The 17,655-nt window shown below is 42.1% G+C and overlaps 1 protein-coding gene across 4 annotated transcripts in view; it reads right to left on the minus strand.

Moving 5' to 3' along the window:
* Positions 1–17,655, minus strand: part of SLC25A21 (solute carrier family 25 member 21) — a 274,572-nt gene that overhangs the window by 10,491 nt on the left and 246,426 nt on the right. For 3 of the 4 annotated variants that reach the window (XM_083619563.1, XM_083619562.1, XM_083619561.1), the window contains 3 exons: positions 13,605–13,671; positions 4,847–4,906; positions 2,153–2,260 (listed from right to left, as the gene is read on the minus strand). In XM_083619563.1, coding sequence (XP_083475689.1) covers positions 2,153–2,260; positions 4,847–4,906; positions 13,605–13,671 — 235 coding nt within the window. The remainder of the gene's footprint in view (positions 1–2,152; positions 2,261–4,846; positions 4,907–13,604; positions 13,672–17,655) is intronic. The other variant, XM_083619564.1, reaches the window with a different exon arrangement.

Genomic DNA, 17,655 nt, shown 5'->3' on the forward strand with positions numbered 1-17,655 from the left:
TTTGTGTTGCAAATGTCCATATAGTCTTCCAACAATAAACTGCTCTGCACCCACCAAGCTAGCTGGCTTTAAAAGAGAGTTAGACAAATGCATGAAGGAGAGGGCCACCAATGGCTACCATGCCCTCCAACATGTTGAGTCCTAAAACCGGGATGCGCATCTTACTGTCCATGTTCCTGCATGAGTCACGTGACTCATGTGACATCACGGAGCCCAAAAGGTTGCAGGTTTTTTGAGCCCTGCATTTTGGGGTGTCGCACGAGATCACAGCCCTGCACGAGATCTCGGGGCGAAATTGTGCAAGATCAAGGCGACGTAAATGGCAGCTGTGCTCTCGTGGGTAAAAATGGGATGTCCCGCTTTTTATTGGACATTTGTGGGTTGTGTGTGACTAGCCATGATGGCTATCCTCTGACTCCACAGCTGGAGGCAGCAATTCTGAATACCAGTCACTGGAAACTACAGGAGGGGAGAGAACTCCTGTGCTCAAATCCTGCTTGGGGGTTTCTCACAGGCACTTGGGTGACTACTGTAAGAACAGGAGTTCAGCCTACACTCGAGTAAGACTCTGGCAGAGACACATGCCCAACTGGCATGTTCTCTCCCTTCTAGTCTTTCGTTTGGGAGCTTCAAAAGCTTTCTTCTGCCCAAACATCACTGCGGAACACTTAGGGATCCGCAGAGTTTGTGCACCTTGCGTGACAGACCTCAGCAACTCAGCATTTTGGCTAATCTACTTTATTTACATATAAACACACACAGAGCACTGCAACATGGCTCCCTCTCTCTCTAGCATCAGACAGCAAAGAGAAAAAGAACAAAGGACAATAGTCCCACTTCATGGAACACAGTAACACAAACATCCTGTTTCCATCACTTCCCACTCTGAGGAGTCAAAACATATACCGTCATGTGAAAGACGACAATCTCATGACTGCAATCATGGAGCAGGAATTCTAACAGGAAGAGCACTTCTATGCTCAAATCCTGCTTGTGGGTTTCTCACAGGCATCTGGGTGACCACTGTAAGAACAGGATGCTGGACTTGATGGGTAATTGACAATGCTGCTTGAAGGTCATCACTCCTGATCAGCGGTGTAGCTAGCCGCTCAGGTGCCAGGTGCTGCACGCGCGTCCTGCAGCCAGGGATGGGGTGAGCCGCCCATGGGGGGGCGGGATGCGCTGTGTGGAGCCTCCTCTTCATCTGTAGGGCGGTGGAGGAAGAGGTGGAGGGCAGACGCAAGTCCCACGCTGCCATTTCAGGCAGCACAGAGCCTGCAGGCACCCAAGCCACCACGTCACTCCCAGAAGAGACGTGTGGCACACTGCAGGGCCTGTGGTAAATGCCAGCCCCCGTGGTGTGGTACCCAGTGCCAGCCACATTTTGTTACATTTGTTGACTGAACTAAAAAGTTTCATGAGCCCAATTTTTTATTTTTTAAAACTAATTTTTGGTCATTTTGTCACCCCCCTCAGTGATGACACCCGGGGCAGACGGCACCCCCCTTCCTCTGCCCCTGCTCGAGATCTGCCCTACCAGGAGTGCCAGGGACAGTAATGAGCTACTTGGGCCAATGGTCTGGTTCAATATAAGTCGGTGTTCTAGAGGTATAGCCTCATAATCTTCTGGCCTAACAAACATAAGAGTCTATATGTACTCTGGCTTTGAGCACCTTCATGCTCTCTTCTATTAGTTGATTTTCAGCATGTTAGTAGAATACTTTTTTGGGGGGGTATTTACTGCATAATGTTGAAAAACCAAATTGTAGGCTTTCGCACTGTAAAGTTTAGAGAGAGGATATATATTTAAAACAAAAAGGTGCTTCCTTTCTATTCTTCTCCCCTTCCTCCTATCCCCTTCCCTTTGTTCTGTGCTGGTACCATGCCATTTCCTGACCATTACAGAGCAAAGAATACCCTAGAAACATTGATGAGGCTCCGCCAAATACTTATTTCCCACCGTATCATCCGTATCAAATTTGCTTCTCCAGCTGTTTTGAAATGGCAACACTTAAACTGGGACCATCACTTGTTTTAAACTGCCCCAAGAGATTCCCCTCTTCCTACAGCTCGCTCTTGATTAACATTCTATACTTGTTATCCAAGCACTTGCGTTTCCCAACATATTGAAAAAATATTCCAGTTACCATACCTCTGTGAAAGCATCCCGATTTGCCTGGAGGCTAACCTTGACTACTTCAAAAGGGTTAACCACAACTGCTTCTGTTAGCCCGGATCCCAAGCCAGCAACTGCAAATGTCTAAAAGAGTTAAATCAATCAGTTTTCATGCACACTGCGGTAAAACATCCCCGTACATCACATTCTGAAGTTGAGCATTAAGCTGACTGATATGATGAAAGTCGAGAGACCTACCCTTGTGCAGTAGTATACCATTACTAAACAGCTTTCGTCCTTGATTAGATGTTGACAGTTCATGCAGAAGAAATTACAAAAGCCACAAACCACATTCCAAATATTCCAAATAAAATGTCAAAGTCCTATCAACAACACATTCTCTCTAGATGGGGGTGGGGAAGCTTTGTGACTGATTTTAAGAAGTGCATATGTGGTAAAGATTGCCCTCCATATTCTGTTTAAGGAGAGTTTTGCCTTGTGAAGAATAATTTACACGTTATTTTGAGTATAATATAGACACAAAGGCAGCTCTTAAAACCACTTACCAGGGAAGTATAAAACAGTGACTTAATTAGGTAGTAAATCTAATACAAAGAAAACACAGGACTAAATAACTGCGCTTCCTAGTATTAGGAATGGCAAATATTTATATACCCCAAATAACATACTGGTTGGTGCTATGGCCTCATTAGAATGCAACTGACAGTCAAGGCATTGACATAATACGGTAAAACAAAGTAAAATCACTTAAGAGTATAACCTTTTTCTTTAAAAAAAAACACCTTTCCTAATATTGAGCACTCTGGTCATAACCCAGTAGAGCCTTAGCTGTGTTTAAGAACATTGATTTCAGTGGACTTCTATTTCATACTATTTCCTAGCATGCAATACATTTTGATTGCAGTGGGTTTTCTGAATTCTCTGGCTGTTCCAAAGACAGCTGAATCTTGGAGGAGAGTTCATTTCTGGAAAAGCTTCTGACTCTACATGGGGTTGGAGGAAGAATAGAGAAATTGCAGAGCATGGGAGGAAGTGTTTGTGTGTGGCAGAGGCTGAAATCATTACATGCTGCTAAGACCCACTGAATGCAGTGGGGCTTGCTTCTGAGTAAAGATGTATAGGATTATACAGTGATGGCCTCTTTAGACCCTGCAGTTCATAAGTAAAACAGAATCAGCTTCCAGTATTCTTCAACATACTGAGTGAATAAGCTGATGAGTTGTCTGTGACATACAGTCAGATATAATCATCATACCAATATGCATACAATAATGGCACAGCCCATTGCCACCACAGGTGAGAAATATAATCAATTGATTTGAAGTGGGCTGGGTCAAAATATAGACCACTGGAATCAATGGGTTTAAACACACTCAAATCTATGATGGAATATAGATGTTGTAGACCCCCAAACCAACTTTTTATCTGCTGGGGGAAATTTGTTTTCTTTTTTGTGAACTCTGCCAGATCTAGAGTCATTCTGCCTGACTTCAGGTACATCTCTTGTTTGCCTTCACCATCTCCTTGCCGAAAAGCCCTTGAATAATTACTGTCAGTCTCCTCTGCCAAGGCTTTATAACATGAGAAGTATTCCATAGTCTATGAAGCGCAGTAAACCATGAGTAAAGAATGCTGTACACCAAAATACTGTTTTGTCCTAGAAAGCAAAACGAACCAGAGCTTTCACTGTTAAAAAGGTATGTGGCAACTTTAAGGATTTACGGTATCTCATGTTCTTTTGGAAAAGTGGCAGTCCGCAAGAAAAGAAAAGAAAAGAAAAGAAAAGGGAGAGAGAGAGAGAACCTTCAAGGACAATGTAATAACAATAAAATAACAGATGCATTCAATAACTAGAATAGTAATAACTCAAAGTGTCTTCATGCTGACTTTATATCACGCTGGCCAATTATGCAAATTCTAATGAAAGGTCTCTTCCTTTATATGGTGAGCAAAAATATGCCTGTCACAAAACTTCCACTGAGAGAGCCAAACTCCAGAAATACTTCCAATCCTATAACTTGTTTAACCAAGAAATCTATAATCCAGATGGTCAGGAGTTTTTGGTTTGGTTTTTTTGCTAGTGCACTCTTCCAATTTGCTTTTCGGTAACAGCATTAAAGTCACATGGACTGATTCCTGGGTGGCCAAGTTCCTAGGATCTATGAGATGCATCCTGCCCAAAGATCTCCAGGCACAAATTCTCTTCCATATTTTGCATAAACAAAGAGGGTGGGATCCAGACTGGCAGGAGCAGCAGCTGCACTTGAACAATATACAAAGATCCTCCTTCATGTGGACCCTCTCTGAAAAGTCCCCTATCAAGGTCCAAAATTAATGTGGGGCTGCCATTGGAAGGACGTTTTACTCTTCCACTGTGTGTGTGAGCAAAAGTTCTTTCTGCTAGTCCGCAAAGCATATGGATCTAACACAATTTTTCTCTTCTCTCTCTGACTTGTCCCTCCATTCATGTGTCTTTGCTCAACCTACTTCATTATATTGATCAATGTGAGGGGAGAAGGAGAAGGAGAAGGAGAAGGAGAAGGAGAAGGAGAAGGAGAAGGAGAAGGAGAAGGAGAAGGAGAAGGAGAAGGAGAAGGAGAAGGAGAAGGAGAAGGAGAAGGAGAAGGAGAAGGAGAAGGAGAAGGAGGAAGAATGGGAACTATAGTAAGTCTCCTTATTCCCATTGCAAGAGTGTATAACCTTACTTACCAGTGCTGGTGACAGTGAAACATTGCCTAGTAATTTCTTGTATTGTTCAAAGGTGAAAAACTGGAAAGTAAATAGAGTGAAATTTAAAACTCAAGAATGGAGTAGAGATTCTTATCAGAGAAAACTGTTTACCTTTATTGCTCTAACAAAAGACAAAGAGAATGATTTGATCTGGTGGTCCGTTGTTGAGTGATTAGTACTACACACAGGGCTTTGGTTAAATTTGAATCAGGCAAATTTTGTTCTCATATCACTTAAACATATATTAGAAATATTCAGACTATATACACACACACACCCCCCCATATATACATATACCTACAGATACCAAGCACTCAATCCAATTACAGCAGCTTTGTATTTCAATATCTTCTTTCCTCTTAGCCCAGAAAGAAAATAATAATACTTTCCAAACTTCTTCAAAAATCAAATAACCATTTGTCATTTGTGTAGCTTCTTGTGCCAAGAACAGACTGCTCCTTACCAAACAGTGCAAAGCTTTCCTCCTTATTCCAGATAGTGAATATAGGGCAGTTTTCTCTTTTTCTTATGATCATTGAATGTCAATTTAAACAACTTAGACTGAACCAACACTTGCAAAATCCATCACTGTTGAGATCAGCAATACTGTGCTATTACGATTTGAGTAGTTGACAAAACAATTCAAAATTGCTCCAGTCTTTGGTACAGGAATCATTCCTTTAAAACTTGGTAAGAACATTGGATCAAGCACAGTATGAACATTAAATATCACCATCACTATTGGGTTGTTTTTTAAAGAACCAAAACGAAACAATGGTTTGGATCCAGAGGTACACAAGTGTAAGGCTGCTTGAACCTGGACTTTTCCACCCCCGGATCCCCAGATAACTTTTTAAAAGCAGATTTTCCAACTGGGCAAATTTCTCACTAGAAACCCCACACTAAAAAGGGAGGCAGGAAATACAGTAAACACAAATGGTGCTTTGCTCCTTGCTTACACTATGTATCAGTGGCAATTTATAATAATAATAATAATAATATCTTTATTGTCATTGCCCCCTCTCAGGGACAACGAAATTACTTGACTGCTCCATAAAAACACTAATTAAAACAATACAGTATAGTACAGCAAGGAAGATTAGATGACTTTCAAAGTCCAGGCTTCCCATTCAGGGCTGAGATTGCTCTGGAGAAGAAGCTGTTCTTAAGACGGCTCGTTCTTGTCTTCATCGTCCTGTATCTCCGTCCCAACGGCAGGAGCTCGAAGAGACAGTGACCAGGATGCGATGGATCTTTTACTATGTCCAGTGCCTTCCTATGGCACCTTGTGGCATAAATCTGCTCTAAGGTGGAGAGTGGGCAGCCAACAATGCTCTCTGCTGCCTTAACAACTCTGCACAACCCCATCCTGTCCTGGGTAGTACAGCTTCCGTACCACACACATAAGCCATAAGTGAGCACGCTCTCAATGGCACAGTGATAGAAGGCAAGCAGCAGTTTCTGCGGAAGATGGTTTTTCCTTAGAATTCTCAAAAAGTACAGTCTCTGCTGCGCCTTCTTCACAAGCCCCCTTGTGTTGACACTCCAGGACAGATCCTCTTGTAATTCAATGCCCAAAAATCTGAACGTTGTTACCCTCTCCACACAGACCCCATCAATCAAAAGTGGCTGGATATTGCTCTTCTGTCTCCTGAAGTCCACCACAAGCTCCTTTGTCTTCCTTGTATTTATGAGCAAGTTGTTAGCTCTGCACCACTCTGTCAGCCGCTCCACCTCATCTCTATAATCCGTTTCACCCTCCCTTTCAGGGATGAGCCCAATCACGCTTGTGTCATCTGCAAATTTGACAACCCTATTACTAGGGTGAGCAGCGACACAATCGTACGTGTAGAGAATATAAAGGAGCGGACTGAGTACGCATCCCTGTGGTGTTCCTATGTTAGTCTTAAGCATATTAGAGGTATAAGGGCCCAACTGAACCCTCTGGGGGCGGTCTGACAAAAAGTCCAGTATCCACCCACAAAGTGATAACGGAAGCCCCAGATCTTCCAGTTTAGACATCAGACGTTGTGGTAGAATGGTATTAAATGCCGAGCTGAAATCTAAAAAAAGCAGTCTGGCATAACCCCCCCCCCCCCGATGCTCCAAATGTGCAAGGACGGCATGGAGGGCAATCGCGACAGCGTCCTCCGCTGATCTTTTCGTTTTATAAGCAAATTGGAATGTGTCCAGTCCCTCTGGTAGGCAGGCAATGACATGATTTCGTACCAGCTTTTCAAAGCACTTCATGATTATAGGTGTGAGTGCCTAAGAGTCAGGAGAGCTTATCCATTATACGGCAATGATTCATTCATGGATCTGCCTCCATTCAGTAACTAACAGGTGCAAAACCAGGAGTAATTTAAGGGCATTTACAAGGATGTGATGAAGCATTACCTGCACAAAGATGTCGAAAATATGATTCGGGACACAAAGAAGGCATTTTAATATGGTTTGGGCAGTTTAAGTATGGAAACTGAGCACATTCTTCCCTTGCAAAATTGGTGCACATGCTTACATGCTGCCCCTGTCACAGCCTTCGGTTAGGTGATGAATAAACACACAGACCCAACATGTCTAATTCCTCTCCTCTCATTTTTCAAACTGTACATTATCAGCTCTCCAACAGCACACAAATTTTCTCAGTTCCACAATTTGCACACTAAACACACCCACCCTTTGAGCCCCACTCCACAAACCTTGCATGACATTTTGAATGTGGTCCTGCAGTGGGAAGGGAGAATTGCCCCAAGCCATCACTCTCCATGGGCATGTGGGGGTGGAGGTAAATGTCAGCAAAGCTGCTTTCTGCAGCAATTGGCTGCGCAGAGATTCTCATGGCAAAATCAGCCACACAACTGATCCAGCAGACTAGAAAAGTAACTTCAACACTCCTTTCTGGGTACTTCTGCACGACCAAGTACCTAGCGGAGAACTCGGCTGCATAGCTGTACCAGGCATGTCTCTCTCTTCCCCACACTTGCCATCACAAATGGCCTCGTGGGCCAAAGTGGGAGTTGCACCAAGCCAAATTTGGCCTGCAGGATGGAGTTTCTCCACCTACTTGATGTAGAGGATTTACATCAGGAAGACTAGTCTTACAGTAAGAGCTGTTTGACAGTGGATCGGACTCCCACCAGAGGTGGTGGACTCTCCTTCCTTGGAGGCTGGATGGCCATCTGTCATGGATGCCTTAGTTAAGATTCCTGCATTGCAGGGGGTAGAACGACATGACCCTTGGAATCCCTTACGATTCTATGATTCTCCTTGCTGAATCTGTAATTTCCCATCACTAGTCTCTGGCTTTGACAACTGCTGCCAGCACTATTTTGAGGATACCTGGTGCGATAAAAAATACCATGGCATTCACACGCACGGGATATATTCAGAAATGACCCTTACATTTAAAATTTCAGAGAAAAGACATTGAGTGGGTAACACTGCTCAGCAGCTGGCAACATGGCTGTACCCTGGAGCAGAACTGTTTTCACTGACATCCAATGAAGGGGTCCCTGGAGGGTGTAAGGGAGTCTACCTGCAGCAACTGCCAGTGCCTTCTTGTGGAGCACCAGCTCAGACCTTGAGAACCATAGTTTTTGGTGCAATTCTCCTTTTCAGCATGCTCAGGCTGCTTTGTAAAATGTAACATTTCCCTTTGCTCCAGTTCAACCCCATTTGAAACCGGTTTCACACATGGTACCCTTGGAAGAAGCATTCCACCCTACCATATTTCTGTCAGGAGCTCATCCTACACTCAAGTAGGACCCTGGTAGAGACACATGCCTGACTGGCATGTTCCCTCCTTCCTGGTCGATCGTTCGGGAGCTTCAAAAGCTTTCTTCTGCCTGAACATCACAGCAACCGATGCCAACAGTCATCGGTACATTTAGGGATCTGCAGAGTATTCGCAGTTTGTGTGACAGACCTCAGCAACTCAACATTTTGGCTAATCTACTTTATTTACATATAAACACACACGGAGCGCTGCAACATGGCTCCCTCTTTCTCTAGCATCAGACAGCAAAGAGAAAAAGAACAAAGGACAATAGTCCCACTTCACGGAACACAGTAACACAAACATCCTGTCTCCGTTACTTCCCACTCTGTGGAGTCAAAACATATACCGTCATGTGATAGACAACAATCCCATGACTGCAATCATGGAACAGGAATTCTAACAATTTCCTCAATGTGGTCTTTCTTCTGGAGGACAGGTGCCAGTGGTGGGTGGGGCTAGAGCAGGCTTCCTACAACTCCCATGATCCCTAGCTAGCAGGACCAGTGGTCAGGGATGATGGGAATTGTAGTCTCAAAACATCCAGAGGGCCGAGGTTGAGGAAGCCTGGGCCAGAGGAGAAAGTGGATGGAGCAATTTACCCTTGTGCTAATTTCTACACATGTACACACCCTTCTCCATCCTCTACCCTGGAAAGCAAGAGGCAGAATCAGAGTTCAAAGACATATTCCAACCATGCAAAAACACTAAAGAAGGTGCAAAGTGGAGCTGGTGAGGGGTGGGCCTGGGAGCGGGTGTGGCATGGGGAGAGTTTGATGCTTCAATGAATGGGTGAGTGCCTAAGGCCAAAGCAACTTTTCATGTAAGATGACTTGTAGTATACAGATGGGATTTTAAATCTCCTTTAAACATTTCTGAATGGATGAAGCACAAGTATTATGAAACATGTCACCTTACACCGTGTAGCACATGGAAAACTGGTCCTACTGCAGTATTCAAAAATGTATCTATAAATCACAACATGGTAAGTTAATTCCCTGAATGCAGTATAGGATTCAATGTTAAAAACTGTGGTACAAACACTTGTGAAAAATTAATTTGGACAATAACCCTACAATATGTTTGTACTCAGAAATAAGTCCTATTGAGCTCAGTGGATTGCTTTGAAAGGCTGCAATTCTATACGCAAGGCTCTGGGAGTCGTATGTCTCGTTGAAGTCAATGAGACTTCACTTTGAGTAAACTTACGAAATATTGTACTGTAGAAGTGAGCAACAAAATCAATGCAAAATTAAGTGAAATGAGGACTGCGGCCATGAGTAATTTAAAGCCTTAATGGCAAAATAACAGCACAAGCCTTTGCCTGTCTACTCAGAGGTAAGCGCCATTGAGTTCTATAGGGTTTCCTCCCAGAAAAGTATGTATAGGATTGAAGCCTAAGTATCAAAACAGATTTCCATATTGCACATTCAACTAACAGATCTACCATTTTTTCTATATATTGTCACAACGAACTTTTTCATGGAATTTTAGGTATTCCTTTAATGTTTCCCATACCCTCCATGCATGCTACCTAGCAATCTTTTGCACTTAAAATTTGCTTTCAAAATACAATTGCTTCCTAAACCCATAAACAGAAGAACTAGTTAGTATGTAGCAACTCTGTTTCATATTATGGGGACAGTTTTGAAGCTGAACAATCCTAGGAAACTCTAAATGAAGGTCCAAGATGCACACAACCAAGCGAGTACGACTTAGCCTTTCAGAAAATTCAACAGTTTGCTTCAATGGCTCACTTTTTTTTTAAGAGCTCAAAATATCCTTATCATAATAGAGTGAAGCAACTTTTGTTGCTGTTGAACAGTGATTTTTTTTATTTTATTTTTTGCTATGGTAAAAAAAAAAAAATGCTTTCGTCACAAACTTCCAAAGAAAAATAATTGCAAAATATATGTCTTTGTGTATCTAATAACCAGTGCTGTCCATCTGGCAAAGATACATTTAAATCTAAGTTCCACAGAGGAGGGGGAAAAACGTCAAAGTACTTACCATATGTCTCAATAACATTAAGGTAAAAATGTCTGGGAAGGAACACATGCAAAATATGTATTTGCCCAACAAGATCATCTGTTAACCATTGTACTGGCACTGTTCATGTCTTTTCTTTAAGTCGAAACTAAATCAGGGCTATAAAGTTTGGCTTTTTATCCTTCAGAATTACCAGCTTTCTTTCAGAAGGGGGGGGGGCAGGGAAAGACAGAAAGAGGCACAGACAGACAGACAAAGGATCTGAACTCTTCAAAGTGAAATTGTCTTTGACACATGGCGTCCAAGTGACATATTACCTTAATTATAATGGCTTTATTTTTACATGCAAATGGATTTACCAAAGGAATAGACAATTATATTTTTCTTCTGAACAGGAACTCGGCCTTGTTTGTTTATCTGAGTGATCTTTTATCAGCGCAGCAGTTTTATAATTCAAGGCAGCCTTTCTCTGTAAGTTTCCCCGAGATGTGGATGGCAGGTATGGAGGCAGCTGTACAAAATTACCACAATACAACTCGAATTATTGTATCAAATTTGGAAGGGATTCCAAGGGCCATCTAGCGTGTGTGCGCACACACACACACACACACACACAAACGTTTGGTGATTCACCCCCGCTTCTCTGGGTAACTCTTTCCTAGTAAATTGGGACAAATCTACAATTTCCTTAGAAGTAAGTGCCACTGAATTCAATGCGACTTTCTTCTGAGGATTGTATCGTTAGTGTTGAAACAAAACTCATGGGGAAGGTCTCTCAAGCAAGTTTTCCCAATTCAATCTATACTAAAATAAAAATTCCTAATTTAAAGACTCATAATTATGTGAGCATCCAATTATAGATACTGATGGACTTTGTATATATAAATATAGTGTGGGGGGAATCTTAGTCTGCAATCATCATGTATTTATCAACAGATGTTTGAACATTGTGTGTGTGTGTGTGTGTGTGTGTGTGTGTGTATGCATTCACATGCATGCAACCACAAAATCTGCTTCCTTATCTAAATCAAGTACTCCACATTCTTTTCTCTTTCTCAATCTAAGATTAGCAAGCAATCCAGACAATTCTATCTGAAATGCAAGGTTACCAGCAGGCCACTGAATTTCAGATTGCACGGCACAGGAAGTATAAGGTAAGTTTCTCCTTTAAAGTGGATGGACAGAATGTGCTCTATAGTACTCTCTGAACGTTTAACCCAGTATGTGAGGGTAAGCCTGAGGTTTTGCAAAGAAAGAGCATTCGGACACAGTGTGCATTTAAGCTATGTCAACCTTTTGTATTTGCCCACACCTATCATCCACGGTGGGGAGGTTCTGTATCCTCAAGGGAAGGCCCAAATTAAAATGGTTCGCATCTGGAAAGAATTCAAAGACAACTTTTATTTTTACTGATGTGTATTCAACAATGGTTTATATGTTATCAAGTTCTCCATTTTCATACCTTATACTGCTGCCTAATTCTGTGTACCATTCACTACTCAATAAAAACATTTATAAAGAAAAGAAAAGAAAAGAAAAAAGAAAAAGTAGAGACGGGCTACTACTATTCCATCAATTCAGATATAGTGAGACATTTGTAAAGAGGACTACACTCAGCTTAATGGAGTTCTAATTTGAAAAAAGGACTTCATCTGAAATTCCAGATGGTATAATACTTGCTTAACTCTCCATCTACTTCATGGAGGACCCCAGACATCCATAGGGCCTGCCTTTTAAAAAGAATTTATGGGACCAGCAGTTTCACCTGGCCCTACTGTTATATGCCAGCTGGCCACCCACATCAGTTTTCTGAAGCTGAATCCTGGTTGTGAATCTTTCCAGCTCACACATAACGTTTCTCTGACTAGGTGGCAGGTCGAGCCCCTCATTTCTTCATTTTTTTAAATCATTTGAAACAGCCAGGATTTTAAGAATTTATTTTGGTGTTTCCGTTATGTTTCGCAAAAAGCTGATTTGAGCACAGAGAACAAATGTTTTACACAAAGAAACAAAGCCCATTTGTGAAAAGCTCTTAATCACACAGAATTTCCACAGTGCTATTTGGAAATCGGAAAAAAAATCAGGTTTAAAAATGTGTGCTAGCGTTTTATTGGTTACAGTATAGTTATTGTTGTTGTTAGTTGTTGGCATCTTGGTGGGGCGGGGTGGCAGTACAGTGGTACCTCGGCTTAAGAACTTAATTCGTTCCAGAGGTCCGTTCTTAACCTGAAACTGTTCTTAACCTGAAGCACCACTTTAGCTGATGGGGCCTCCTGCTGCTGCTGCTGCCGCCGCGCCACCGGAGCACAATTTCTGTTCTCATCCTGAAGCAAAGTTCTTAGCCCGAGGTACTATTTCTGGGTTAGCGGAGTCTGTAACCTGAAGCGTATTTAACCCGAGGTACCACTGTATTCATTTGACCTTCCCCTGGCCACGTGGCCACGGCTTACTGGGAGGTAGAAGGCAAGAGGGTGATGAGGTTGTTGAATGCAAATGCACTGGCAGGAAAACTAGATTGGGTCTGCCAGTGGTTTGCACTGCACCAGCCTCACCGCTGCCTTCTCTCTTCCCCTCAACATCTTGGTGAGCAGTAGCAATGAGGGCAACAGAAGGTCAGCAGAATACCGCTGCCCTATCACAATCATAATTTAATTTGTATGCCACCTTTTCATACTTAAAACCATGCTCAAAGGAGCTTGCAACGTGAAAAGATTTGCATAATTACAAACATAACAAAAGTAATAATAAACCATAAATAAAACACATCCAAAAGTGTGCAACCAAAATGAACAATTTCCACATAAATCACAGTAAAATCCAAAAAAATAAAGATACAAAACATTAATATCAATAATAGCAGTAACAAACACACCTAAACAATGCCCCAGCCCCATCAGCTGCTACTGGTGTTATCTCATATGTTACCTGTCATATGTTATACAACAATAGTGAATTATATTAGTGGAATAATACCTTTACTGCCCTTTTGGGAGTTTCAGCCAAGATTGGAGGGAGTATACCTTTGTAGAAACCGAACAATCTATTGAAAGAAGAAAAAGAAAAAGAAAAGGTTATTCAGGTATGTACTGTATGAGCATTAGCCAAGTGGCAAACCTGTTTTCTTTTCAGAATAAAACAACTACAGTAATCTCAAGGCGGTCTTAATTATTCAGAACAGCCCTTATTGTCAACAGTGAAGGTCTGTTTTCATACTGATTGTGTAACTACTGCTGCAGTCCTTAAATTACGTATCCTGAGATAATGCCACTGACTTCAAGAGGACAAAACTGAAATGAATTATTTGAGGAACATGGCTCAAATCTGAGTCTACACCTCTGAAAGAATAAGCGAAAGGTAAACACAAATTCAACACACAGTGTATATAGATTAGGGCTGGAAGCTATACTATCCAATAATAATCCTACTCAGAGTAGACCCATCAAAATTAAGACATGATGGTCTCAATGGGTCTACTCTTAGTTGGATACTATCCAGTGGGACTTAGTATTTATTATAATTTATAATTACATTTATAGCCTACCCCACCTCCAAGGAGCTCAAGGTGTCATATATGTAGGGTTGCCATACATCCAGAATTTCCCTGACATTGCTGGGATTTGGCCGTTAAAACCGGGTCCTGGCAGAAATTGCTTAAATGCACGGGAAAATCCAGACATATGGCAACCCATGTTGGAAGTGTAGCTTTTGGAGAATTTCCTTTAAAAAAAGCTCAACAAGTTTGGCAAACAAAAAGCAAAAGACTTGTGTCCAGATTATCACTTTCTGAAATATGGCAACCCTATATATATGGTTCTCCCCACCTAAATTTATCACCAAAATTGATTAGATTAGGCTGGGGGTGAGGGGCTGGGGCTTGAGTCACCCACTGAGCTTCAGGAATGATTGGGGAACTGAATTGTTGTCTTCTAGGTCCTAGTCCCACATTCAAACCATACTACTTTTTATGCAGAGAAAAACATCATTCATTAATTGTTTACTATCTAGGTAGGTAGACTTTCAATAGGTAATATAATCTTTAATGAATGGAAAGTGCTAGTGCATACACACAGATACAACCATTTGGGGAAGAGGGGAATGAAAGGCATGTTTAGAAGGCTCCTTCTAAATTTAATTCAATTTGCAGGAACAGTTGCGGCTTAATTAGATTTGTGTATATTTTCCCAATCATAGAATTGTAGACTTGGAAGGGACTCTGACGGTCATCTAGTCCAACCCCCTGTAATGCAGGAATCTCAATTCAAGCACACATGGCAGATGGCCATCCAGCCTCTGCTGAAAAACCTCCAAGGAAGGAGAGTTCACCACCTCATGAGGTAGACTGTTGCATTGTCGAACAGCTCTTTCTGTCAGAAAGTTCTTCCTGATGTCTAGTCAGAATCTCCTTTCTTGTAACTTGAATCCATTGCTTCAGGTCCTAGCCTCCAGAGCAGGAGAAAACAAGGTTGCTCCATCCTCCATGTGACAGCCCTTTAGATAGTTGGAGATTGCTATCATATCTCCTCTCAGTCTCCTCTTTTCCAGGCTAAACATACTGTCACGGTCCAGTTTACGGGCAGTCGAAGTCCTGGCAGAGGACATCAGGACTGGGGGCAAGATGGCGGGGTGGGAGCAGGAACGAGAGTCCGGAAGCCAGAAGTCCGGAAGCCCAGGGTCCGAGGGTCAGAAAACCAGGGGTCAAGAAACCAAGGGTTCGAGGATCAGGAAGCAAGAAGCCAAACGCAGCAAGGCAGGAAGTGTGTGGCTGTGACAAAGAGTCAAACGGAAATGCTGACCTTATATCCCTTCCTGGCTCTTGCCACCAGGTGCTGTGAGTTACCAATCGGCCTCACCTGTGCAGCGGTGCCTTGCCTCTTGAGAACAAACTTAAGAAAGCCCCAGTCCGGCTAAGCCCTACCAGTCACAGGGCCTGGCTCCTGCACACACTCCCGACACATACCCAGCTCCTTCAAGTGTTCCTCGTGAGGCTTAGTTTCCAGACCTTTGATCATCTTGGCCGCCCTCCTCTGCACACGTTCCAGCTTGTCAACATCCTTCTTAAATTGTGGTGCCCAGAATTGAACACAGTATTCCTGGTGTGGTCTGACCACAGCAGAATAGACCGGGGACTATTATGTCCCTTGATCTGGACGCTATACATCTTTTGATGCAGCCTAGAATAGCCTTTGCTTTTTTTGCTGCTGCATCACACTGCTGACTCGTGTTAAGCTTGTGGTCTACTAAGACCCCTAAACATATCCAGAACATATGAATGTGAGCTCTCCCCATCCTCCCTTTAATTTGAGTACTCTTATACAATCCTCATGTGGGTCTTTGCCACCATTTTGTATCCGGCATGGCTAGAGGAATTACATGTAGCTTGAATAGATTTTGTTTAAAGGAAGGAGTGAAAGCAGATGGTAAGTGTAAGTGAGCTGGTAAAGGCACAACAGACCCAGCTCATCACCTGCCTTGCTGAAAATCAGATTTCTATTAAATTCTCTCCCTCAAACACCTTGCCTCCAGAAGGTCTGTATGACTTGTCATCAATGGATCGTAGCTTGTGTAAGACACACCGGATCTGTCTTGTCTGCACCTCAAACATCTATGAATTGACTTTGGCCCTGCATTACGTACAAGGGTTCAACTTGAAGTCTACTTGTGCCCCTCAAGAGACAGACCAAGTCAGTGCATGTGGAGAGAGGGAAAAGAAAATGTGCATTTGATCTAGGAACATAGGAAACAGCAAATAATGGAAAGCACATGAGCTGTGAGCAACGAAAGCCAAAAACTGCCCAAGATATAACCAGGATATCCTGTGACGGGAGTCGTATCCTTACAGATATTTCTGCAGAAGCAACCTTGCTGGGAGGCAAGCTGGGACAGCTGTTTCAAGCAGTAGATTTTGGGACTTCAGAAGAGAAATATTTATTCATACACATGAGCACGTGTCAGAAGAAAACCACACAAAAACACTGTCATTTTTTTTTGCACCATCTATTTCATTTTATGTTTTTGTGGATGGTGGTCATCTGTCCGTTTTTTCCTTGTCTTACGTCCAGGTTGCCACATTCTCTCAGCAGCTTCATGAATGTATCATGAAAACATACCATGAAAATACGCCAGCATTTTATTTATTTATTTTTAATATGCTTACCATATCTTCATTAAAAATATGTATACACACACACACACACACACACACTCAATCTAACAAGGAAAACTACATAAAAAACCAAAATCGTAGATCACAGGTTATCAGATAACCGTCCCCTTAATAGTCAGTATAACCTTGGTGGCATAGAAAAGATTTAGCAAAAATTAAAAAATGAATACTGAAGACCCATGCTGAATCTCTATTGGAAGGGCATTCCATAAGACTGGGCCAATGACACTGAAGGCTCAGTTTTGTGCTGATAAGCCTTGCCAACCTGGGGGACAACCAATCGCTCCTATAGATGATCTCAGAGATTTTAGTGATCATTTCTCCTCATATATCTCATATATCCATCTGTGATTGTTATTTTCATGAATACCTACATTTTATGCAAACTTCCACTCGGTCTAAGCATTTTTGTATACTTTTTTTGGTTGGAGAACTTTCCCACATCCCACAAAATTAAGGGATGTGTGAATTTCAAAGCATAGCTGTATTTCACTTTACATTCAGAAAAGTGCAAATTAGGTAGGTCAGTTCACATTAGAAGAGATCAGTTCAAATTAAACTGTGAACTGAATAAATATATCCTCCATCCACAGTTGTATTGGGCCCACAAAATATTACTGATCAAAGTTTCATTATTATTATTTATCAAAGTTTCATTATGAAGGTTTATGCTGAAATGTTGGTGCGCAGAGTTATAAATAGAATCTAAGAATGTGACATAGAGGAGGAATTAAATTCACGTGATGGTATTGTGTATTGTTACAGGATTCATTTTTGTTGGTCATTTTTGTTGGGCTTCTCTATTTCTGTTCTCTGGTGCAGCCAATTCAGCTTTCTCCTGCCCTAAGGGTCAGAGGACTC

This window comes from Podarcis filfolensis (assembly GCF_964270895.1).
Source record: "Podarcis filfolensis genome assembly, chromosome: 1".
NCBI lineage: Eukaryota > Metazoa > Chordata > Lepidosauria > Squamata > Lacertidae > Podarcis > Podarcis filfolensis.